Below are 26,319 nucleotides of genomic sequence, written 5' to 3'. Positions count from 1 at the left end.
AAGAATAGACAAGAAGATCAACAGGTCTGATACAGGATTATTAGCATATGTTAATCGAGAACCAATCAATAAGTTGGGAATAATTTGTTCAGTCTCTCATGAGAGAATAGAAATACTGAGATGGTGGTGATGTCTACAAATCAGGTGAATAATTAGGACACTTTCAAAGTATTTTAAGACATAAAATTCACAGTAAAAGCTTAATTGTGGTTCACTTACTTGTGTCTTCGTTGCTTGAATGGATTTGCATTGTAAATGCTAACACATCTTACTTATCTATTTTTTTTAGTTGCACAAATGAGCGATGCTGTTTAAGCTCTCCATTTTTACAACTGCGGTCTTACATGGTCTTTTTCTATGCATTTACTTAGCATTAAATTTGGGTGGTGGTGCTGCACAGACAGGAAAATGAGTAGTCTGTAAAACAGTGTAACATCGTGAGGAGTTTTACGCACTCTGTTGTTGTCCTTGCCTGTTTTGATTTGTGTTTTCAGAGACAGGGCCTCACTATATAGCCTACATTGGCTATAAATGAACTATGTAACCCAAGCCGTCCTCAATATGACCTGCCTATTTCTGCTTCATGAGTTTTGGGATCAAATGTGTACACACCGTCACACCTATTTTTTAAACAGTTGAGCTTTTATTCAGGGCCCTAATTACTTTGGGAAGTTATACTGTCTTATTTATGTAACTTAAAGATGTTGACCAGAGATAGGATGTCACCAAGTCATGATTAAATTACTGAACATACACAAAGGCGACACCCAGCACCGAAAAAGTAAATAAATAAAAGCATTATCCATCATTCTAAAAGGACAGAAGAGTCTGCTTAATATTTAGGTTATGTCTCCATGATTCAAATGAGAAGCAAGGTGATGTTATGTTGCTCCTTCTTGGGTTTGTTAGGGAGAGATGACAACTCCCTAGTGAAATGTTTTCCAGGTACTGATATCAAATTGTCTCTGATAGGATACATTCTGACGAGGTCATCAAGCACGTGTTATTGTGCATCCAAGTACACAGAGATGCAAAGATCCCAGATAATTTGACAAAGGAAACACCATTAGCATAGTCATTTGCAGTATAAACAGAAACAAGAATTAGTTGCTCATCTAGTCTAAGTGATTTGGTTATGGAGAATATTAAATGTATTTACTCTTTCTGGAAGACTTGCTGCAGATTGATTACACACACACACACACACACACACACACACACACTAAATACTCGATGGCCCTCCTTTTATTTCTAACATGTGATGTTTGTTGACATTGTGCTGAATAAGTTAAGTAAGTATACGTGGAACAAGAACGGCTATTAATTCCATGGAGTGTCCATGTGGCACAGAGCCAGAGTGTAACCACTATGTAACCACAGTGCTGTGAAATGTGTCCCCAAGTCACAGAATTTAGGCTTTCTACAGGATAGAAGTCTCACCAAAAGTGCAAGTGGATTAACTGAATAGACTCTGTGTCCTCTGCTGGCTATTCTAGTTATTAATGGAGAAAGAATCATTTCCACATTAAGGGAGTAAATACAACCCCAAAATACTAATTTGCTGTTCTCCTATGTGGAGGCTGTAACTTGACACTCAATCTTGTACACCATATATGCTAAGCAGAGCTTTTCAACATTGATATACCATTAACTTTAAATTAAGTGACACTCAGGTGACATTGATGTGGAAAGAATGCACAAATGTCATTAGCAACCTCTCCTACATACTATGGTGAATAAAGTGAGATTTATATTCCTTTTATTTAGAAACATGCAATGTTATTCTAATTTGACTCATGGATGTTAACGATTTTACTGTTAGCATTCATCTGTTTTCTTTTAATTATACAATTACTACATTCATTTTTCTAAGTAAAACAGAAAAATACCTCAATTGCCAGATGTTGATGATATGTTCGTAGGGTATTAATGTCTGGTCTCGTTAGGTTTCTGGCTTTGGCTTGTAAAAGTTTATGGACTTGGTATTTTGTTGTTTATGTTGGGGAATTTCACTGGCACGTTTTAAAGATATGGTTACCATTTTCCATCGATGATTTCTGCCAACCCTTGTCCCTCGTGATCATCATGACGGATGTTTTCCGTGTGTGTGTGTGTGTGTGTGTGTGTGAGCTCTGCAGCTCTGACAGGTTCAGCTTTTTCTTCTTCCAAAAGCATTAACCAAATACCTGCTGCATGTTTTCTCAAAAAATATTTTTTGTTCTTTATCTTTGAAAGCCCGTGTTTATCTAGAGAAAGTCTGTGACTCAGTAAGACTTAGTTTATATTTCTGAAAAATATTGACATGAACTGTAATGCTAAGCTTCTTCAAAAGGTAGTGTAGTCTGATGACTCTTAATATTTAAGTAAAGAAGGGAAGTTTGTGAGGCTAACAGTATTGTCCACAAAGAAGACACAGACACGTTTGCTTCTTCTCTTCTTTAATACCACTCCATCTTCTCCATCATGGGAAATCTTAGATTGAAACTTTATCTCAGTTCTGAGATTCTCTCACATTGTTCTCTGGCTATCTAGTTTGCTCCCAGAGAAAAATGAGATGAAGAGAAACAACTTGGAAAACAGATTTTTATTCTGATGTAGGCAGAAAATTGGTCATTAAAAACCACCTTTTTGAATTTCATAGTTTATACAGTTTTCCCAATACTTTTTGTCCATATTGGGTACACCGCTCTCTTGTGAGTGGGTATTAGCCTCATTGTAAAGGAAGGAAACAAAAATTTGGGGAGAGAGTCCAAAGTCCACTCTTTTTACTGATAGAACTACAAGTCAAGCCACAGAGCTCAGATTGCAACCCTCACACTACGCCAAGTTAAGTTGCAAGGTATTTGAGTTTTTTGTGTGTGTGTTTGAAGCTGACATGGAGACCTAGCCTAAAGGATCACTTCCTATCACTTACCTTGGAAACAATAGGCAGATGGAAATTTATTTTGCCATGCCAATGTTTTGTTTTTGTTTTTCTCCAGCTGCAGATGTTTTTTGAGACATTCCTGAGGACCAGTTCACCTCTACAAGCACTGGGCAGCATGAGGGAAGCCATTAGCAAGCTCCTGTTGGTAGCTGAGGTGCTTAGTGACACATCTAGTCTGGGACCAAAGACCTTCCATAGGTGAGAGAGATGCAGACAGAGACAGAGATAGGCAGGAAAGAGGAAGAGAGAGAAGGAAGGAGGAAGGGAGGGAGGGAAGAAGGTAAAGAGGAAAGGAGGGAAGAGGGAAGGAGGAAGGGAAGAAGGGAAGGAGGGAGACTTTAAAATTTATGAGTGAAAAAACTTAATTATTGAAAGTAAATAGTACTTGGAAAATTGTAATGTCAATACATTATAATATAATCTTTTAAACATGCATGGCCTTACAAATTCTAAAACTTCAGAGTTTGTTACATGACTTTTTTTATATCTAAATAGTAAGAAGAAATAAAATATAGGGTTATCATCACCATCACCATTAGTATCATCATCATTATCATCATCATCATCATCATCATCATCATCATCATCATCATCATTTTTTTTTTTTAGCAATCTAACTTGCAACTTACACTAGCCTCGGACTTAAGATTCTCTTGTCTCCACTTCCTAAGTTCTGGGTCTACAAAGATTGTGCTTGGATCCTAAAGTCAATTTCAAATTATAGCCACCTTTAAAGTATTTTCATCAAATATACTAAGTACTGACTGCGTATAACGTTACCTAGACATAATGCACTTTGTTCTCATTTGTCCTAATGATTTCAAAATGCTGAGAAAGAAACAGAAGCTTTGGATAACAAAATTTGGTCCCCTCTATTCTCAGACCTCGGCTTCTTTGACTATAGCTTGTTTGCTTTATTCTAAGGAAATGTTAACCCTAGTTTTCCAAAAAGAGAGGAGCGCTCATTCTCACACTTTCTGCACGCATTAGCGTTAGCAATGGCGGTCTTGGAGACAGCTCCCCATATTAAAGTTCTCATAGAATAATTACCATAGTGTATCATGGAAAATGGAGGCCTATTTGCATTTTCTTTACTGAACAAAGGGGATTCAAATCCACAATCCATTTCACGTAATTTCCTATCATGCATGCCCTTGACTTTTTAACTTATTGAAATTTAATGGTATCAATTATTAACAATATTATCGTAGTAGAGTAAGTGTAGCAAAGAGACTATGATGTCCTGTTACCTCCTGCTTTTCCTTCCAGATGTAGACAGTGTTTTCAGCTTTTAACTTTTGATATTGGCTATGGAGATTCAGGACATCCTGTGGTGCTCCAGGTGAGTAAGCAGGATAAAGTGTGTGTTTTGGGGGTGGGAGCATGTGTCAACAGTTACAGTTGGTTAATAATAACTCGCATTGCAATCATTACGGGCTTATGCACCCATGGCTTCTAACAAATGGGAAATCTGTGAACTCTAATGACCATTGCAGACACACCAGACAAACACAAGGTTTCCTATAGTTTCTCCAAATTCATGAACAAAGATGGTATTGATTCAAGAATGTGTTCATGGAGAAAAGCAGAACATATCGATAATAACAAACAGAAGATGACTCAGGGACTTGCAAGTTGTCATGAAAAGATAACTCTGTCCTTGGTCTACATTTTAATTAAGAAATCCATGGGGACTAGACAGGCTGCTCAGAGGCGGAATTCTTGCCTGGAATGCACTAGGTCATAGATTTCATCCTAGCAATACAAATAAACAAGTTATTTTTAAATTTTAATTCAAAAGCATAATGTAGCTGCCTGCAGCCACGGATCAACTGGGTTCACCTGAAAGAGGGACTGGGAGTGACAGGGGGACAGAGGGCGAGAAGAGATGAAGCCAAGACAAAGTTCTCTGATCAAGGCTCAATGCTTTAATGTTCAGCTCTCAATTTAAAGGGAAAGGCCCCACCAAAATCCTTTCTGGTTTAAGCTGGAGATGGGTGGGATAATCCGTTCTTGGTCACGGCTAGAGATATCTCAAAATAAGCCCAGGGGCAGTTCTTCTAAGTTCCGTGTAGCCAAGGTGGGTCACTCCACCTAGGTTCTATCACTTGGTCTGTTGTGGTAAACAAGGTCTTTCAGGTCTGCTCAAGGCTGGGGGAAGGGCACAGCATAAAAAGTCCTGTGTATTTTAAAATATTTTTTTCTGGTATATATATATATATATATATATATATATATATATATATATATAAATGTGAACTTTTTTTATTAGTTTGCTTTGAGTTATAACTCTTTCAGATCCCCTCTCCTCAGCACATTTTTCTTCTAAGCAGCTTTCAGTGGTAAACATTTTAAAAATTGACCCTGTTAATTTATTTAAAAAGCTGTCTATTGGGCTATAAAGTGGGAAGGAACGGGGAACAAAATAATATAATGGGTAACCAGAGTTCAACTCCACCAGTATTTATTTTTTCACAAACTATAATACTTGCAGCTTTGCTATTCATCTATAAATTTTTCAATCGTATGAAATCTTTAAATGGCCATTTGCTTTTTAAAACGCGTGTTTTGGAAAAGATGTCATGTACTATCTTCCATGGAGAAATATACGTGAGATATAAAGAGTTTCAAGATACGAATGCATCCTTGAAATGGCCCATGCTCCTTCTCTACACTAAAAGAATGGCGTCTTTCCTCATAAGAAACGGTCCTCAGGTTTACTAAACTGTTAGTCTCCAGAAGACCACTAGATGGCAGCTCTGGTCTACAATCCAACCTGAATTACATCAGGCCTTAAGCGTTCCTTTCACTGTGCTGTCTCTACCTCTCTTCCTTCAAAGGTACATGAGCACTTAAAATTTCACGATGATGAGAATTTCGACGTGGAGGACCAAAATACGGAAAGAATTCTTTTAAGGGATACTTTCGACTTCCTCTTCTCCAATGCGTCTTCACTTTCCATGGTTTCTGAGCTGTTGCAGAGGCCCGAGAGAGCAGGTGCATTCGTGGTAAGCGCATACTTGCACACCGACAAGTGGTTTTTCAGCCACTGGTTATTTTTATTGTGCAATTTAATACTTTACTTGAAATTAATTTATAATTGTTACCTATTATTATGAGCTTCTGGATATTTTCTCTGGCCTAAGGAGAAACATCGTTTTATATTGACTCAATGTTCATGTGAAGGGTTATGGAAAAAAAAAATGACGTAAAAAGTTCACAGTTGTTAAGGAGTGTTCATAGATACTTTGAAACAATGATAGATGTTTATACATCTTAGAACACCTTACAAAGTCTCTTAGAACTCTTTAAAGGCTGTCTAGGATGCCAGGGTGCTCCAGGATGATGTCAGAGGAATTGAATTAAAACATTAATTTGCTTAAATATTCACGACTGCTAGCATTTGTCAGCTAGATGCTGGCAAGCAGGGTGGAGTGTATCAGAGTAGTGCTGTTTTTTTTTTAATGGTAGGCTAACACAATGGTTTTATACACTAAAAATTCTGTACAGGTTATCATAGTATTATATTCCTTCATGCTTTTTTTGAACCCCATATTTGTAGAATTTGGAAGAGGAGACTGTAAAAATTCTCACAACTGACAGTGTTTGTCATATACGCCTCTTCCCAGAGTGTCGCTCAACTAGGAAGAAAATACATGCTGGAAAACCTGGGGTGGTAGGTGCGTGTGCAAGTCTATGAAACCCTCCGTCGGCAGTATTCTGCACTGGGGCTTCCTGCACAGATACTTCTTGATATTTTCACCTCTAGAGCTCTAGAAAAGGGAAAGTTTGCATTCCCAAACCGTGGTCCTGCTCATTCTATCCCCTGCACCCACCTCCCTGACCTCTCTACTGAGGCAACGTTGGCTTAACTCAGAAAGTCCGTCTTATCAATTATCATTATTTTTTTTAATCTTTGGATATTGTCGTGACAACTCATCATTTCTATGTATTCTATAATTTTAATAAGTTTAACTGTTACAGAGTTTAATTGATTTGTTTAGTGGGGATGAGGAAAGATGATTTGACTGGGTCCTGGTTGTTGAAAGCTTTCTTTCTTTCTTTCTTTCTTTTCTTTCTAGGATGGAAACTATCAAAAGGAGTTAAACCAGTGCTTGTCTTTAGAGGAAATTCACTCAATTAGAACTTTTGTAAAGGAACTTGGGAGTTTGGGACAATTCCAACTGGTAAAACAAAAGTGACATTTCTTTCCACTTGGTGACTGACATTATGACATTAATAGATTAGCCATAAATTGCCCGATTTTTCCCTTCAGATCACACACAGATATTTCTTTACAACCGTTTTATAAGCTATTTTTGTCCTTTTGGGAAGATGTCTATGCTTTGCTCTGTTTTCTAATAGTATGGAATTTACCAGAGGTAAAGGATATGACATCATAGTAGCTGACAGGGTGTTAAGGTTCTCTGGAGAAGGTTATTTTTCTAAGGACTTTCATTTTTAGCTTTGGGTCATATACAAGAAACCATTATTTGTTACTTTTTTATTATCCTATTGAACAAAATTAAATATCATCTAACATAATAAGACTTTTAAAAACAGCCTAATCTTAACTGGTAGTAACAATGTTGCAAGAGTCCAATAATAGAGTATATGTGAATCCCATACTCATAACAGCTCTTACCTGTTTCAATGTGTAAAAGGACATGTTTTTCTCACCCTGATACTTTAGGATGTTCATCAGCTTATTGGTCAATATCAAAGCTTCAGTGTTTGTGTGACTGTCCATGTCTGATGTGTTTTCTTTCTTTTCTGCCACTAACGGAAGACTATAGAATAAAATTAATTTGTATGTTACTTGATATTTCTTTGTATAAAACTATCTTAAAATAGTATTTAAAATTAATTATCAAATTACTAATTTGATGCAAGGTTCAAATATTCCTTGTAGTTTTTTTCAGCCTGTATACACATATGTTACTTATGCGAGTTGTAACCAGTTGACCAAGCTAACACCCACTCAACCAGTAGGAATTCATCACTCAAAATACATGTGGTGCAGATGGTCTCTGCAGAAACAGGAGAAGTAAAGAAACAAGGGTAATCCTCAATTTCTTGACTCAGAGTAGAAACAAGATAACCAATTTCCTTTTTGTGAGATGCACAGTTCTCACCCTGGCTTAATTCGCTTGTAGCACTAAAGTACTTCTCTATTTCCCCACTGCCAGACTTCCTCGGTTACCAGGCTGTTTTCAGGTTTTGATTGCTGGAAAAGAGAGACCCATGTATAGTCACTGACAAGGAAGGGGGAAAAAAAGCGACTCCATTTAGAAATATCATCAGTGACTTTCATAATGCATTTAAAAGCAACCTTTAAAAGCCTCGAAAACAGTGCCAGAATTTAAATTATAGTAGTGACTGATAAATTCTCTGTCTGTCTGTCTGTCTCTGTTTGTCTCTGTCTGCCTCTGTCTGTCTCTGTCTGTCTCTGTCTCTGTCTCTGTCTCTGTCTCTGTCTCTGTCTCTGTCTCTGTCTCTCTCTCTCTCTCTCTCTCTCTCTCTCTCTCTCTCTGTGTGTGTGTGTGTGAGTGTCTGTGTGAGTGTGTGTGAGTATATGGCGGTCAGGAGAGAAGTTCAGCTATCATTCCTCATGTACCGTCTGCCTTGTGTTCTGAGACAGTCTCTCATTGGCCCAGGACTCATCAGTGAGCTCAGGGGGTCCATGAGTCTCTGCCTCTCATGTTGGACGCTGAATGAGATCATGCTTGGCTTTCTTGTAGCATCTGGAGATCTAACTGGGGGTCTTCCTGCTTTCATTTCAAAGGCATCGTTATCCTCCCAGCCCTTGACCAGCAGGTTTTTTAATAAATTGCTTGACCAAACAATATCCAACTAACTATAATTACTATCCAAAAATACTACATTTCAAATTACTTTTCAAAGTTTCAACTGATCTTTTTTGTTGTTGTTGTTCTGCTGACGTTTTCTTTGAACATTTCTTCTCAGCTCTTCCCGTCCACTGTTCCTGGGATTCAGTCTCTGATGGGTGAATTTTATGATATGGCAACGCCTGGCTCAGTCCTGTCCCAGTACTGGTCTCTCTTGAATGTATTTGAACAATTTTGGCTCACGAATAAAAAGGCACAGCTACATCCACTGGAATGGTAAGAGAGCCACAAATTTGAATTGTGCAGTCCAAGAAATCTTAAGTCTAAAAGATTGATTTCAAAAGGCTTTGCCTACATTAAAGCAAGCAACAAAAAAAGAAGTGTGCCCAAAAATTCATGGTCTGGAAAATAAATGACTTTCAAGCACTGAAACCATAATGGTTCTGGTGGTCATCAGACCCTGTAACAAAAAAAAGACATCCAACAGTTCCAAACAAACTAAGATGTGACTCCATTACAAAGTAATGTTTAAAATTAAACATTCCAGTATCGTTTCAGCTCGTGATCTGTACCTTTGGATTACTGAAGCATTTGCGAGATTAGACGGGGCTTGTGTTACGAACCATCCATCATCCTGGAGCTAGATACAGCAGGCACATTTATTTGGGAGTTAGAAAGGCATGACTTTATCCTGAACAACAACAAAAAAAATTAGTCTAATTTTATAAGTCTATACTGTGCTTTGTCTGGTTGGCTTTTAGAGAGTTCTTTCCCCATCTTCATGTCCACTCTAACAAGAGGTAGCCATGAGGGGACAGACAGGTGAGATATTAATGCCTCCAGTGAGCTGGCAAAGGGGACGCACTTAAAGTTTTGCTGTTCTTTAATATGGGTAGAATTAAGAGAGCATTTGATTTTTCTACTGCCAGGAAAACAGAATTAGACCTAAGCCTCCCAGCGAGATGAAAGGCTAAGGGACATGACACTCATTTATGTCCCTTAAAGTCACTGTTGGGAATCGCTTCAGCAATGTTCCCTTATCCCTTATTTCCTTCTGTGTCAGGAGACAGTGACTATAAGAAACTCATTTGTAATTAAAAATACAAGTAGTGTTGTATCTGAGGACTTCTTAGAACATCACCTACCATTAACATTGACTTTGATTACAAAAGCTCTATAACCTTGGCTTTATTCCTTCAATAAGTCCAAAGAGGTTTTCCCTGTGTGCTTGAAAATTGTTTTAAATAATACAATATAAAGCCACATTTTTTTTTTACTTAACCTTCACTCCAATCATCCAAGACTGCCTTGTACATCTGTATAGATACGCAAAGAACAGACGCTAACATTTCACGGAGCCTGTTTGTATTGTCTTTAACATTCAGTAAGTTCCCCTAGAGATTTGCAAGCTTTTAGAACATTTGTTCCCTGTCCAGTCATCTCCAGAACGTCATATAAGACCAGGTTCAACAATGGACTGATTAAAATGAGAAGACTGGATTCGCTTGCCTTAAAGCAATGTAATAATGGTCACCGTTGAGTATAATTATAAAGGATAGCAATCATTCTGAATCGCAGAAAAGTGGATCAAAAAGTCCCAGGACTAGAGCTTATTGGGGCTAGCAGGCAAAGTAAGTCTTTTAAGACTCAGTGTCTTTGTGTGTAATTATGACTTAGGCTGCCTACCTTGTGTTATCCCAGAGGAATTACATAAGAAAGCTTTGTGCATATCACACTGGAGTGCAGATAGGTGATGAGAAGCAATGTATCTTCCCTTTTGTGTTCCTGTGCCACTCAGAGGCCATTTCAGCATCTATGGAGAGGGCACATTTTCTTTATAAGGAAAGCCATATATGTTTTAAAAAATACCTTTCTATATGAATACTGACAAGCCTATTTCTGATATTTATCAAAAGTCACCAAAATGCTCGTAAAAATGTCTCTTAAGTACTCAGCTTAAATTATCTTTAGGGATTTAACAGTGAGTATGTATATTTCATAATCACACATGCTTTATTGCAGGGAGGATCATACTTCTCATATAAATGTGAGGGATAGTAAGATTCTGAGACAAATCAGCAGAGTAACACATTAGGCTAACACCAATACTAACCTTCAGAACACACATACAGAACACCGATCCTTCTGCCGTTTTCTTCAGCACTTGGATCTAATGACTTCATTCTTCCTTAGAAATACAGAGAGAGCGTTTGCTTGTAGCACAGCAATGGGGTAAGAAAATGGAATCTGAACATCAGCAGTGGTGGGTAACATTATGCGTGAGACCCAAGGCTCGATCTAAGGGGTAGGGAATCTTCCTTAATTTTCACGCTCCTGGAAATAAAGTAGCATATGTACTTGGCTCTGTGGAAATGTTTTCTGAGAAAATACATTCAAATTCAAAATGATCTATTCACACACACACACACACACACACACACACACACACACAAACATCCAAGAAAAATGCACGATGGAGTATGCAAGTTCTCACTCCATTAAGACAGCCCCGTATCCACAACTCAGTTCATGTGAATTTCAGGGATGTATCTGTTGAACGAGTCTCCTAGAAGTTCTTCTTCATGGCAGATTCTTAAATTTTGTTTTAAACTTAGACTTCAGCTAGATTTACCTCTTTTAGCAGAGTAATTTTGTGTAGAAAGCCCTGGGTTGGATCGCCAGCGTTACAAAAATAAAGGTAACGAAACTTCTGAAAATCTCACCACCGTCAAAAGCTTCCTCTCTCCTGCTACGAATCCTTTATCTGTTGTGCCATCCCTTGGAGGGAGTCACTGCATTTTTGCCTCCATTTTGATGTCTACATAGAAGGAGAGCAGGCTTTAGGCAATGATAGAAAGACTAGTTAGCAGTCAGCAAAATCGCTTTAACGCTAGGTTGTATTTTTTTTTTAAGACTTCCTGCCTGCTGCTGCTGAGATTCCTCGCTGACCTTTGTGCTGCCGCCCTGCTCAGCACAGTTTCTGGCCCTAGCATTTTATCTGATTCTCACAGTGTTCCTGTGTAGAGCAAACACTATTTATTATCTCCATGTTAATGGGGTGACAGACAACAAAGCATCATAATAACACAGGAAAGACACGTCAAGGGCTAGAGACCACAGTGCCCAGTGTTCTCTGTTATCCAGACCAGACAAATTTCTGACTGCAGTTTAAGTTATTTTAGTTCCAGTTTGAAGGACTTAAAGGTCCATCCAGCTGAGCACTTGGTTACTTCAACAACACAGAAAACGAAGTGATCGTGCCAAGATATAAACAACCTTTGCCATCTCTGTGGGTTACCAGGGAGGGTAAGAACACACGCTTTGGCAACTCCAGTTGTTTCCTATAGCCACGCCTGTTTCTCTAATTTTGTGTACATTCTCAGGCTGTGCCTCAGGACTTCCAAGGCTCTTGGCTTCAGAGTTATGGAGTGTTAGGCAGAGATCCCAGTGAAAATGTGCATTTTTTAATCACCTCTGTTGAATCCAGGCTTTCCAAGGTTGCTCAGTTTGTTTTCTTCAACTATGCGCTTACTGATTAGAGATAATAAGATCGCAACCACCTCACTGGAGGCTAGCTAGGGTGCTGTAGAATGAAATCTACTATTTCTTGTCTTTGCCAAAATAACTGTGCTTACCTGAGAAGAGAGAGTGTGTCACCTTGTTGACCTGGACTTGCTCGGTACTGTATTTACAGGAATTCTCCAACAAGAAATGAGACCATTGAGAAACCACAGGGGTCATTGGAAGCAATCAAAAGTAAAAAAGGTAAAATGCATATAGCCCCACATATTACAGCATAGCAAAAAGTAGCATCTGGCATATTTAAAGTGTTTAAGTCTATTAGCCATCAAAACCAAAAATTAAATGAGGAAGTGATAGTTTTCTCCTGAAAATTGGACTTTTCTTCTTATAGAGAGAAGAGTGAGGGGGAGTGAGTATTCTCTTAATGATGGCAAATGTTTACATTAGAGCAAGTGTTTAGGGGCCACATAACAGCTTAGGAAGTACAGGTTAAACGTTACTCTTGGAGCCTTAGCACTCGGCACTAGAACACATGCTTGGTATGTAGAGGCTCCAGTCTTACTCCTTAACGGGCAGGAATAGATTATTTAGTTAAATAAAATGTATCCTTTCAGACCAGAAATCCTACTGCTAAATATTTGTTTTAAGAACATAATCAAAGCCGGGCGGTGGTGGCGCACGCCTTTAATCCCAGCACTTGGGAGGCAGAGGCAGGCGGATTTCTAAGTTCGAGGCCAGCCTGGTCTACAGAGTGAGTTCCAGGACAGCCAGGGCTACACAGAGAAACCCTGTCTCGAAAAGCAAAAAAACAAACAAACAAAAAGAACATAATCAAGAAGAATATGTGTAGTTCTCAGACTAGTGCCCTTCAAACTCAGTGACGGGCCTTAAACCGCTGCTTAGAAGATTCAGTGCGCGCCTCCCCCTGCCCCAAGAGAACCACACAGTATTAGAAGAATTCCTGGTTATAACAGGGATTCTTCAGTTAAAACAAATAGTTATACTGATGGATCGTTTTTCCTTAATATTTTCTTCTGGTATGACAAAAATTAGATGTTTTTTATTCTTCCCTCATACACTACATCCTGATTTCTGTTTTTCTTTCTGCAGTCTACCCCCACAACACACACCTCCCCTCTCCCCGAGATCCACCCCCATTCCACCTCCCCACAGAAACGAGCAAGCCTCCAGGAACATTGAGCAAACTTGGCACAACAAGCTACAGTAAGAACAGGCACATGCCATCGCATCAAGGCTGATGAGGTAACCCAGTAGAAGGGTCCCACATGCAGGCAAAAGAGTCAGAGACAGCCCCTGCTCCCAGTGTTTGGAATCTCACAAGAACGCCAAGCTACTCAACCATAACGTGTATGCAGAGGACCTAGGTCAGACCCCCCATTGGCTCCCTAATCTCTTGGAGCCTCCCTCAATCCCTGTCAGTTGATTCTGTGGACCGTGTTCTTGTTGGGTTTCTACCTCAGTGCAATAGAATTTCTAGATTTCTACCCGGAAATCCCTTCCCCCCACACCGCCCCTTCCGGTTGTTTCTCCCAGTATTCCCTCCCCCTCCCACCTGATCCCTTCTGTTCCCAACTCCACCCAGCTCCATTCCACCAGTGAAATCTATTCTTATTTTCCCTGTACCAGGAGATCCTTGGTCCAGTTCAATACTGTGGTTCTCTCTGGTGCTGCACGGCTCTCTTCTGTCACCACCCTTTTTCTTTTTAAATGAATATTTTAAAGCACCTTGTGTATTTATGCATTCATTTGTCCATAAATATTTACCAGAGCTTTTTAGATGGATTTTTAGTTATCCAGATACTTGAAAAAAAAAAAAAAAAAAGCAGTTAGAATGACTTCACCCGACAATTTAGGATATTATAGCATAGGACCACAGAGCTAGAAGAAAATGTAATAGTTTACCTTTAGGGTAAAGATATTTCTCCAGTATTCTCCAACTTGAAGTAATTCCTGGTTTGCGCTTTGAAAGCAGTAGCTGGATGAATGTATTGTAGTGGTCAGCTTTACTTAGAAATGCTTGGAGAGCGGTGGAGCAATGGCCAGTTAAGTGCTTGCTTTTTGTATGTGAGCACCTGCGTTGCATCTCTAGAATGCAATCAAAACTCTGGGTATGTTATTACAGTAAGTAACCTCAAAGCTTGGAAGTGGGGTGGGGGGATAGAGACAGGCAGATCTTTGGGCTTTGCCGGGTAGCCAGACTAGCCAATCAGTGAACTCCAGATTCAGAGAAAGAGGGAGAGGTAGAGGAAGGGAGGGAGGAAGGAAGGAAAGGAGGGAGGGAGGGAAGAAAGGGAGGGAAGGAGAAACAGAGCCACAGAGATAGAGATGGAGAAATGGAGGTGGCGAGACAGAGACAGAGATATAGAGAGAGACAGAGACATACAGCAACAGAATCAGAAAGACAGAGTGATAGGACAGAGACAGACACACAAAGAGAGATAATTAGTGAAACCTGCAATTTTTACATTGAATTCAAAGTTTTATTTTTAAAGTTAATATTTTCTTTATTATTTTAGATGCAGTTCCAGGAGTTTTGTATGAAAATAAAGATATACACTGCAGTGACGGTGAGTTGAGATTAAAGTTTTTCCATAGTATAGCCCAAAGTTTAGATACTACTCAACCTTGAAAAACTATAAATATTTTATCGTACTCAGATGTCTTATTCTGCTAGTTTCTTTAAAGTCAATTTTGAGAAGCTTCATTTCTGGTTAGGTTAATATTTATCACTTCCCCATGAACAAAGCATTTCATTTTTATTTATCCTGTTTTATAGTTTAAAATATTATCTATATATATCTTGTCTAATGACAGTGACTTGTAGACTCATTTTCAGGGACCCAAGGAATCTTAAGGCTTTACATTGGGGGTGGAATTTGGTTTATGTGTCATCTCCAGAAGGCTCACTATTCTGAAGTAATTTTTTTCTTCCTATGCAATTGCTGTAATGGAAAGTATTTGAGAAGAACTCTCTTCAAACCAACTGAGAACTTCAAACTCAATTTCCAGTTTATTTTCATATGATATCATGATTTTAACTATACATAATAAAGCTATATGTGCAATTTAGTTTATGCAAAACTTAAACTTAAAAATTATTTTCTTCATCTGGCTTGATCTACTTACAGAAGTTTTGTAAACATATCATTTTTAGTGAGTTCAGTTGACTTTCAAGATCATTTAGCTATTTGGGTTATGGCCTTCAGATTCACCCTAAGCTCCTAAATGTTCTTTTTAAAATATTCTTTTTTATTTTACATGCATGGGTGTTTTGCATGAATGTATTTCTGTGCACTCCTTGAGTACATGATGCTTCAGGAGGCCAGAAGAGGGTCTCGGGTCCCCTCTTCTCTTCATAACTCAGGGAGTCAAAATTACAAATGATTGTGAGTCACCATGTAGCCACTAGGAAATGAACCTGGGTCCTCTTGAAGAGCAGTCAGTATAGTGCTTTTAACCACTGAGCCAATTCTCCAGACTCCTGAAATTTCTTAATGTTTTATATTAGTAAAGAATTAAGAGTTCTCCATTCTAGGTTTTTTTTAAAAAAATAATATATACCTCTTAAAAATAAATCCACATCTATCAATCCTTACACTTTTTGGTAAAATGTGCATTTAGCAAACTTGTCTTCTGGACAATGCCTTTACCCCAGAACTCAGGCAGAGGCATGCAGGTCTCTGAATTTGAGGCCAGCTTAGTCTACATAGTTCCAGGAGAGCCAGGACTACAAAGAGAAAAAAAAATCTCAAAAAAAAGCAAAAGGAAACGAAAGAACAAAAGGAAGAAAGGATGGGAGGAAGGGAGGGAGGGAAGAAAGAAGAAGAAAACTTGTCTTGGAATGTATATATGTATAAACTTAGGCTTAATTTTTAATAAATAAAAGTTATAATTTAATACTATCCATTTTTTGCCTTCTAAATACTGGTATTTATTCAACCTTTTAAAACAATCATATCAAATATCATGCTAGATGGAGTAGTATTAGTGTTTAATTAAATTTAAAAAAAAAAAAAGTGCCTTCAGTTAAAGACTGAAAGTTTTTCAAGTACTACTGAATTTACCAGGGAAAAGAGAGCCAGTGTCCCCACCTCGACCCCCAACTACTGATTACATAAGTTCTGGTCACACAAGACCTGGTTATTTCTCCGGGGTCACTGCTGTTTGTAGTATGACTTAAAAGCAAAAACTGGGCTCAATGAGAAAAGTAGAATTGGCAGTAGTAGTATTTTTAAGGGCATATCCAGGGGAGGTAGGCTCAGGGCTAAATGCAACTTGGAAAAGCTTGCATCTCTTTGGGCTTCCGTATCCTGCGCTGGATGATCTCATGGCTTTCGGTTCCCAGGCAACGCGTCACAGATGCCGGGCACATTGTCAGAAAATCTCTTCACCTTTGTTCAAGTTGTTTGTTCCCTGATTAAAAATTCATCCTATCTGGATCTTTACAATTAATCTCCCCGGTTTTATGGTCTGATATATTATTTAAAAATACACTGGTGACGTTGCTGCTTGGGTGGGGTTATCTTTAAGAGTATAAGCTTTTCCTGTGTTCAGGATGAGTTATGATGATCCATCTAGAGAGCAATAAAATCCTACAGTTAAAAGAAACCCGTTAAAAACAACCAAACCTTCAGACAACTTTCCCATGTGTGCTTGCCAAGTAGGTTAGGCAGCCTGCTATCACCATTCCTCATGCTGGGTTCTCCATAGATCTAAGGTAAGCTGGCCCGAGACAAGTTAGAACTGGACTGGGAGAGATGCCAAGGACACACCAGGTGTTTACAGGCAGTAACCTTCATTCAGTTGTAATGATGTCAGAGATAAATCAATTTTTAAGTAAGGGTCCAGGATGTAGCACCCAACACAGAGGTGGAAAGTTTGGTGGTGGTGGTGGTGGGGGTGTCTTGCTAAAATCTTGCTTAAGGAAGTAGCTGCCTATTTATTTCATCTCATGTGGACATAGGTTCAATTTATAAGAAGTATAAATCACACTTTGAAAACAGTGACTACTCCGTGAAATATAAAAAGAAACATAGTTTAAACCAAAAGGAAATTAATTCTCAGTGAATTGTTATAAAAATATATTCTTAGTTTATAGAGGTGATGCATGCCTGTAATCCCAGGGAATCGGGAAGGCCAAGGCCAGAAGATCACAAGTTCAAGGCCAGAGTGGGATGTATAGGAAGACTTTGTGTCAAATGACATAAATGAAATATAGAAAAATAGAAAGAAAGTCTAATAAGTTAAAATACACTGTCTATGATTCATGCTGATAGAACAATTTACTGCTTTGCTATTCATTCAAGAGTTCTGAGCACAAAAGAGTATTTATACTCCCTTCGTGCCTGGGCAGCTCAGCCCTCCCTAACTGGTGCTGATCACAGCTCCTGTTTGTTTAGTATCATGCTGGGGTCAGAGCGTTCTTTTGGATAAAATCCCATGACTATTCACCTCCTGTTTTCACTCTGCTTTTCTCCACTCCTTGAGGCCATGTTGTGGCTGGGGTGGGTAGGACTTTGATTTCAAGAATCAATACCCTATTAAGAAGCAGTGCAATTTGAATTAAAGCAATGATTATTTTCTGTGTGAGTTACAATATTCTGTACTCATATTCTTGTGAATCAAACTGAGACAGATTATTGATATTATAGATGACACATATATATATGTATATATCCCTCTCCCTCTCCCAGATTATATATATACATATATACATATATATGTACATATAAGTAATATATATATAAGTACAGAGTAATATAAGTAATATATAATATTATATATTATAAGTAATATTATAAGTATATAAGTAATATATAATATTATATATAATAAGTAATATATATAAGTACAGAGTAATATAAGTAATATATAAGTACAGAGTAATATATATATATACATATATATATAATATGTATATATATATATATAATATGTATATATATATATATAATATGTATATATATATATTACTCTGTACTTATATTCTTGTGTATATATACATATACATACACATACATTATATATATACATATACATATACATATACATATATATATATATATATATATATGATAAAAATCTTTGGTTGACTTGTTTTTTTCAGATGCCAAGTAAAATTAAGCGGTTTGTTTAAATCATCAAGAAATTCAACAAAATTGACTTGTTGGGTTTTTTAAGTAAGACTTTTCTGCAAACTAAAATTACACTGTCTTTATGATACCATTGTGCTCTTCACTTATACTTGATGAATGGCTTTTCTTCCATGGGCAAGGAAACCGTAGAATGGGAGACAGAAACACACATATTAACTTTCGTTGTGTAGAGCATGCAGGTAGCTATTTGGAGACACAGGTCTCAGAACTGGAGTACAGCAGGTAGTGATTGATTTAAACTGAGTGAAGAAGCTTCTTTATATCCCTCAAAGTCCAGGACATGATAGCAAAGTCGATGGACAGCAAAGCAATGAGGAACCAGTGGAATTCCTGTCCCCTGCTTTAGTTTGTCTCTGGAAAGGATGAGAAACCACTAGAATTGGGAAACAAACCATCAGATTTGATTTTTCGGGAAACCATTGTGATAGCCATATAAAAGGAGAGAGACAGACAGGGCCAGAACATTGTCTTTTCACTAACGCCAGTTCTGTCCCTTCTGGCATGGAACTCAGTTGTACCGTTTCTTGCTATACTAATCAATATCACTGGATCCCAAGTGGTGCTAGGGCGCCCTCGCTTTGCTGATTTCAGGAGCACTTTCTATACCTCCATTTGCTCCAGCTTTGTTGACTGTTGTAAAGAATAGGTAATACTTGGTAGATATTGAAAACTATTAAAAACCAGTTTTGATAAACTCTTAGGCACTTGTCCATTCCAAATACCATTAGATGTAACCTAACAGAGGCTGCTCTGCTCTGTGTGTGTGTGTGTGTGTGTGTGTGTGTGTGTGTGTGTGTGTGTGTGCGCCCGCGCGCACAGCCAAAGCTGTTTTCCTTCTCTTGGACCAAGACAGTGTTTGCTATAAAATGAGGTGCCAACGGGTGGCATGAAGTCATTCTAGATTCGAGAGCAGGTTTGGACAGATATGGCGTTTCCTTTTTTTTTTTTTTTTTTTTTTTTTAAATTTCTGACATTTTTTTCCACCGTTGAGGTGGCTTGGGGAGGAATTTCAGGATGTTCTGTGGATATTTTGACCTCTGTGTGTGGTATGATACCAAAGTTCACATTCTTTATTCTACCCTGCTACTCCTCTATCAACTAACGGCGATTTAATAACATTTTCCATTAACAAAGTTTCCTGATTACCTGCTAGCTTCTTTCGGTCGCTGTCATACGGAGTTATTGTCTCCATTTACATAATTAACTGAGATGATATAAGAATGTTATCATTGCATAGGAGAGACATTTTCCCTTACCTTCTGTACTTTTTATCCTTTCAAGGATTAGGAAACAAATAATTTGTAGTAAACCAAAAAAGTGAACAGCTGGTCTGCGGAGGCTCCCCATAGCTGACAAACTGGAAATCAAGCTGATGCCACAAGTCAGTTGTGTCTGGGTCCTGAATGGAAAGTCATTGATCCCTGCAACTGTACACAAGTGTAGGAGGGGAAACACCTCAATCACATGCAGTTTTAGAATCTATATGCAGTTCACAGTTGCCTTTGTCTTTCTGTCTTTGTAACAGAGGAAGACACACTCTGCCATATCAAGAAGATCTTCACCCATCCCCATTTAGAACTCAGCCCTGAGTTTAATCCGAAGATCAAAGATTATTACTGTGAAGTTCCATTTGATGTGCTAACCGTGAGGATTGGAGCAGAGACTTCTAAGTGTCAGTGCAAGGTGCACCTGCAGGAGCAGGCAGGGCCAAGGTATGGGCTGTGTAGGGCGTGTGCACAGGGATGACTTGGTCTTTCACCAGGAAGCAGCTGTCTGATCCTGCCTTTAATAGTGTTGTTCAGAAAAGCTGAACCACAGCCCTTCTGGAGAGCACAGCAGTATGAAATCCTTCCTTTTCCAGACTTCATGTGTTAGAGAACAAACTGGTTCTCAACCGACCTTCAAGCCCCCCCCACCTTTTTACCCTAAGCCAGCGTCTCCAGTCTGATCAGCCAGAGGTGACAATGTGTGGGCATCGTAATACCAACTTTCCTCATCTTGTAGGATTTGCTTATGTATTTATTGCTATTTTCTATAGATATTTTTAAAAAGGCTTCAACCTTTTTTGTTCGAAAAAATTGAACAGGACTAGAACCTCATTTATATACAGTGTCTTCAGAGAGGAGGATACAGTTGCATATTGAAGGGGAAGAAACGCGCCTGGCATCGATGACAGTCTATTTAGTATAAAGAAGAGGCTTTGGGCTCAGGGGAAACCTCTGTAGAGTGCTTGCCTAGCATGCACAAAACCTCCGGTTCGATACTCACTTGGAGGTCAGCCTGGGATATATGAGAACATCTGTTAAAAGAGGGAAGAAATGCAGATGTGGGGAGGGGAGAAAAGAAAGAAGAAAAAAAATGAAATAAGATACAGAAAGGAAAAGAGGATCCTTGTCACTCCAGTCTGGGTCCTACCGTGGCTCTACCATGTAACTTGAGGCAATTTGATAACAGTTCTTCTCAATAGTCTCTATGTTTATAATAAGGCTAATCCTGGTTTTGTATAGAGGTATTATAGTAGAAGTAAAGCCTGAGTCCGACAGGTGGTTAATAAAGATTAGTTTTATTTTCCCTCCAGTTAATGAAGAACATGACTTGTCCTGGAAGATGACCTCCCCCCCCCCAACCCCCAGCATAGCAAAGAACTAGGAAAAGGAGATTTCATTCTTTATATTTCATATTTCTTATAAAATTATGCAGATCTTATGTTTTAGGCAAATGAGCGCCATCATAATGATAAATAGTAACAATAATAATAATAATGAATAATGCTGATGTCTGAATTTGTTTGGGCTGAATAATTGTCTCCATGCATATTAATTCTCATCCATCTCTCTTTCTCCATCTCCTCCCACTCCTCGCCCTCAGCTTTGCCAACTACCCTCTGGGATTAGGGATGAACAGAATCTCCATGCTTGTGGTGGATGAATCTCGAGCAGAGGGTGACGCCCTAACCACGTATAAACTCACCATCTATAGAGAAGACCGCCCGAGTCTGCCCTTCTTCGAGGACTTCACAGCGTGCGGCTTTGTACAAGTGAGTGAATTTTGCATTTCATTTGTGTTGAATTGGAACTGATTAGTTAATCCATGTGATAAAGGCCAAGTGAAACTGTCACCTGCAACCTTGTGCCTCTCTCAGCTGTGGTCTCTGCAGCAAAGCCTACGCCCCAGCAGGTATGTGCAACCTGCACTCTGGGGTTTCTTCTCAGTGTGGTCTGCACTCACTGGGCTTAGGGGTTTACCATGGTTGCCGTTTAAAACTGTCTGGCAGCAGCAGCTGTGGATTTGATTTTACACTGCCCATTTAGATTTTCTTGTTTTTCTTGGATTTGTCCCTGGATCTCCTTTAGACATTTTAAACTAGGTCCGGTAGAATTTATTGGAGAGAGAGAGAGGAGAGAGAGAGAGAGAGAGAGAGAGAGAGAGAGAGAGAGAGAGAGAGAGAGAGAGAGATTATAGAATTTTGTAATACCAAGGATACTAAATAAATGAAATTTGCTTGGCATAGATGTGTATCTCATTCATGCCTCAGACCTGAATCACTTCTCAAGACTGCGGCTTTTCCTTTGAGAAACACATTCCATTTTCTAGCCTTATTGGTTTAGGCAGACGGTGACTATAACCCTCTCTGCCTTTGTCTTTTTGTCAGCTCTCTCTTGATTTCCTTTAAAGAACTGTAGTACACTCATAACCCCTTGACATTTTCTCATACCGTGTACATACCCTCAGTACAGATGATGCCAAGGGAACAGCAGTTAGAACTTTAACCATATATCTCTTAATCCAGTCAGAAAGTATAATCACAAATGATAGGCTATCCAAAGAATGGATGTGCTTGCTGCCAGCAGCTTTGCAATAGAAAAGATTAAACAGGGATATGACCCACTGCATCTTGGTGAGTGCTAAGGACCCTGTGGTTGTTGATAATCTATGGCCACACATCACATTCCATCCCCTCCCCCATCACACTTCACACACATCTATTACCAAGAGCTTATCATTCCATAAAGTTATTCTCTCCTTCCATTTTAATTTTCTAAGGAAATCCCAAGCCTGGGAATTCTCACGAACTCAGAGGGATACCAAGCGATGCTTTAAAATTTTTGAGTTTAGAAAGACACTGTCCTTCTCTGAGAGTCTTTCTCTCCTTAATACCTGTGGATCATATGTATGGTAAAACTTTTATTTTATTATTTTTAATTTATTTCTTTAATTTAAATTTTATTTCATCCAATATATTTTGATCATGTTTTCCCTGTCCAATATTTTCTTTATTTGTTCCATTAAAAAAGAAGCCAGGCATGTAATGTCACACTGTGTCTCATTGATAAGACATTTAGAGCAGGTAAAGGTAACTTATGAGAATAAAGACCAGAACAGTGTTTCTCTGGAAGATGTCAATGTCTCAAAACATGAAGGGACCTTTTGAGAAAATGTTTTAGATCTTAATCTAGGTAATGGCCACTTATATGAACATATGGTGTATAAACATATGAAAACTGTACACTTAAAACTTATATAATTTACTGTATGCTACCTTTGTAACACAGAAAGTATGTATGAAATGGATGGACAAATTTGCATATGAACTTTGCTTCAGTAAAATAAGAAAAATAATGTTAGAAGGAAAGTTCCTATTGTTATCCTCCAAGACATGGTTCACTTCTCAAATACAATACTGATCAGAAACAAGTTAATTATCATGCAATAATTACCTCAGAGAATAGATTTGTCTTATTACCATAATGTGAAAAAAAATATCTGAAAATTCTTGTGGGATGAATCTCACAGACAATTGCTGGAAAGTATTTCAGTTATGTATGGATCCTTTCCAGAAGTTCCTAGTTCTGAAAATTTGTGTGGTCCTTCAGTAAGTACTATATTTTATAACATGGAAAGTGTTTAATAATATTTTTTTTAGCCTTTCATTTATAAAAATTCTCAAATGTGTGAGCAGAAAGAGTGTGGTGTGAATAATGTAGCTTACTTCCAATGTTTAGCTAGGCATGAGCCACCATATGAAAGGCAGAAGTCCTGGGCCAGTTGGCTTCTCATGGGCTCCACCTCAAATTAGACCCAGAATCCCCTCTATGCTAATTAGTTTTCTCACTGCTGTTACAAAATATGTGCCAAAATCAAGTTGGGGAAGAAAGAGCTTGCTTTAGCTCACCAGCACAGCCAGGAAGGCATGGGGGCGGGATCGTGGGCTGTTGTTTGTGTTTCCGTTAGAGTCAGGAGTCAGACATAAATGCTCAGCCCAGCTTTTACTTTTCTTCAGCACAGGACCCTGGCTGTGGATGGCGCCACCCACCTTTAAACTGGGCCTTCTCTTCTCAGTTCCGCCACTTTAGAAAAAGCCCTCATATACAATACTTGGGGAACACTTTGCACATAAATCCAAAGAATCTAGCAAAAGAGACTATGAAGATTACTGCTTAGTCCCTTAGTCACATCAAGGGCTTTGGTTTCAGTGTTGATAGCAGGGCAGAGGTTTTAATGAAAAGCAAGCAGGAGGCATGAAGTTTCTAATCACCAATTCTTAGTCATGTGAGAATTTTAGAATTAAACTCAGAAAAGTACACATATATTGCAAAACTTAAAACGTTTTGATCTTCCAAACTTTTCCCCCTTTGCTGCTACTGTATTGTTAAGATTAAAGTTCATGGCACACTCTTTGCAAATTATCAGATAGATTGTTTAATTTGAGCGCCTAAAATATACATGCATGCCTATATGGAATGAAGTTAAACATTAATCACACTTTATTTTCTAGTGAAAGGAGAAATTGAAACTTCTCCCTGGGTTTCAAATTAGATTTTGGCTTCATAGAATCTATGTTCAGCTTTAAATTAACATCTTAGTCCATTAGTGTTGCTATAACATACTGCCTGTATCAGTCTTGTTAACTAAATAAAAAAGAGGAAGAGGTGGAGAGCCTTTGGGGCTGCTTGGCAAGAAGCTGACATGGGCCAAGGACAAGGAAGTAGGCTTCAGGAAGGAATCTGACATTAGACTAGAACAAAAAAGTAATTTCAAGTAGGAGTCTAAATCATAGGCTACAACAAAGAAGTAATCTCAGGCAGGAATCTAAATATTAGGCCATAACAAAGTAATTTCAGACAGGAATCCAAATTTTAGGCTAGAACAAGGAAGTAGGCTTCAGACATGAAAATGATTTTGGACTAGGACAGGGAAGTAGGCTCAGATACTTCGGTCATCCTGATAAGCCCTTAGAAACAGTGATAATGGGAGTGTTCACATAATTGGGTTTAATACCTTTCTTGTTCCTTGACTATTTGTGTTTATTGTATTGCTTGTTCCTCAACTATTTGTATCTATTGTATTGCTAGACCCTCAACTTAGAACTGACCTTAATAGATGCCTGTAATCAAAATGGTATAAAAGCATAAAGGAAGAGGGGGTATAGGATAGGGGGTTCTAGGGAGGGAAAAGGGAGAAAGGTGATGACATCTGTATTGTAAATAAATAAAATATCCAATAAAAATGAATGAATAAATAAATAAATAAATAAATAAATAAAGGGAAAAAAACATACTGCCTGTAGCTGGGTAATTTATAAAGAATAGAAGATTATTTCTCACAGTTCTGGAGGCTGAGAAACTTAAGATCAAGTCTTTGGACCTTTAACTGCCAAGGTCTTCTGGACGATCCCATTGTAGTAGAGGCCAAAAGGACACACGCTGTGTGCTGTGTTCCATATGTACAGGGGCCAAAGAGCAAGATACGACCCTCAGCTAGTTTCCTCCAAGGTGTTCAAAAGGCACTAACAGGCACCAGCCCTTTTATAAGAACTAAGGAACTGCCTTCATGACTTAATCATATCCTAAAAAGTTTCACCTCATAATTCTACTTCAGTGCAGTTGTTTTAACACATGGATTTTGACAAAGGGTATTTCATTCCATAGCAAACACAGAAAGCAGCCCACTTTCAAACACCCAAAGTAGAATAATTTCATTTAGATGCTATCAAGCCCCTCTCCCCATTTCTCTTCCTCCTGTTCTCCTTCCTTCTGGGAATCAACTATTCACAATACTGTTTTATAAAGCAAAGCACTCAATTAAAAGCCAGTTACTATGGTATTCTGGTAAATAATTGGATTGTTAAATTATAAGCTATTTTTTTATTCTTTATGCATCTAAGCATTACTAACTATGAACTTGACCATAATAAACTATTTGATATTATGTAGTATCTTTATTTCAATTATGGTTTTGACAACTTAAATTGTATATAGTGGCTCCAAAGGGGTTTTAGTCATTGTAGGTAAGAAGGAAAAATTTTTTATAATTGATATAAATAAGTAGGTTGGAACCACTCAATCTCTTCCCAAGTGCCACTGATTTTTGGTCCAGGATAATACAAGGAAAGTTATCTAAACATTATCATGGACCCTTTTAAAAGTGGTGGCAATGTGTGCCCCCAGACATTGCCAATGTCTCCCATGGTGCAGAATCAGCACCAGTGAAAAGCCACCCACTTAAAGCAATAACCATTCTTCCTTGTGTAACATGGTATTAAATGAGCATGAATGGCTTACAGGTATTCCTTAAATGCTCTGTGCTGGAGAATCATTCTTCTATTTTATCATTTTTGCATTTTAATTAAGTCTAATTCTACTCACTGTTCAGCCATCTTTTCTAATGTAATTACTACAATCACACATGTGTGCATTCAATTACAGAAAGCATGTTCTTAATGAAACCTAAAACCATCATGTGACTGACATACAATATGACTGCATTGAGATTTATCCATCAATATATAAGGCTTTACTGCTAAGAGGAAAGATTTAGAAAATAATAAATAAATTGTTACTGTGGC

At 38.3% G+C, this 26,319-nt stretch overlaps 1 protein-coding gene across 2 annotated transcripts in view; it reads left to right on the top strand.

Annotated features, from left to right (window-relative positions):
- The window catches only part of Cped1 (cadherin like and PC-esterase domain containing 1), a 263,483-nt gene that overhangs the window by 129,095 nt on the left and 108,069 nt on the right, over window positions 1–26,319 (top strand). For both annotated transcript variants that reach the window (XM_076913661.1, XM_034519389.2), the window contains exons 7-15: window positions 2,982–3,124; window positions 4,196–4,268; window positions 5,767–5,934; window positions 7,009–7,113; window positions 8,894–9,051; window positions 12,470–12,540; window positions 14,835–14,885; window positions 19,999–20,185; window positions 21,342–21,510. In XM_076913661.1, the coding sequence (XP_076769776.1) occupies window positions 2,982–3,124; window positions 4,196–4,268; window positions 5,767–5,934; window positions 7,009–7,113; window positions 8,894–9,051; window positions 12,470–12,540; window positions 14,835–14,885; window positions 19,999–20,185; window positions 21,342–21,510 (1,125 nt within the window). The remainder of the gene's footprint in view (window positions 1–2,981; window positions 3,125–4,195; window positions 4,269–5,766; window positions 5,935–7,008; window positions 7,114–8,893; window positions 9,052–12,469; window positions 12,541–14,834; window positions 14,886–19,998; window positions 20,186–21,341; window positions 21,511–26,319) is intronic.

Source organism: Arvicanthis niloticus, chromosome 15, assembly GCF_011762505.2.
Source record: "Arvicanthis niloticus isolate mArvNil1 chromosome 15, mArvNil1.pat.X, whole genome shotgun sequence".
Lineage (NCBI taxonomy): Eukaryota > Metazoa > Chordata > Mammalia > Rodentia > Muridae > Arvicanthis > Arvicanthis niloticus.
The sequence above is the reverse complement of the archived record's forward strand: the minus strand, read 5'-3'. Positions and strand labels throughout refer to the sequence as shown.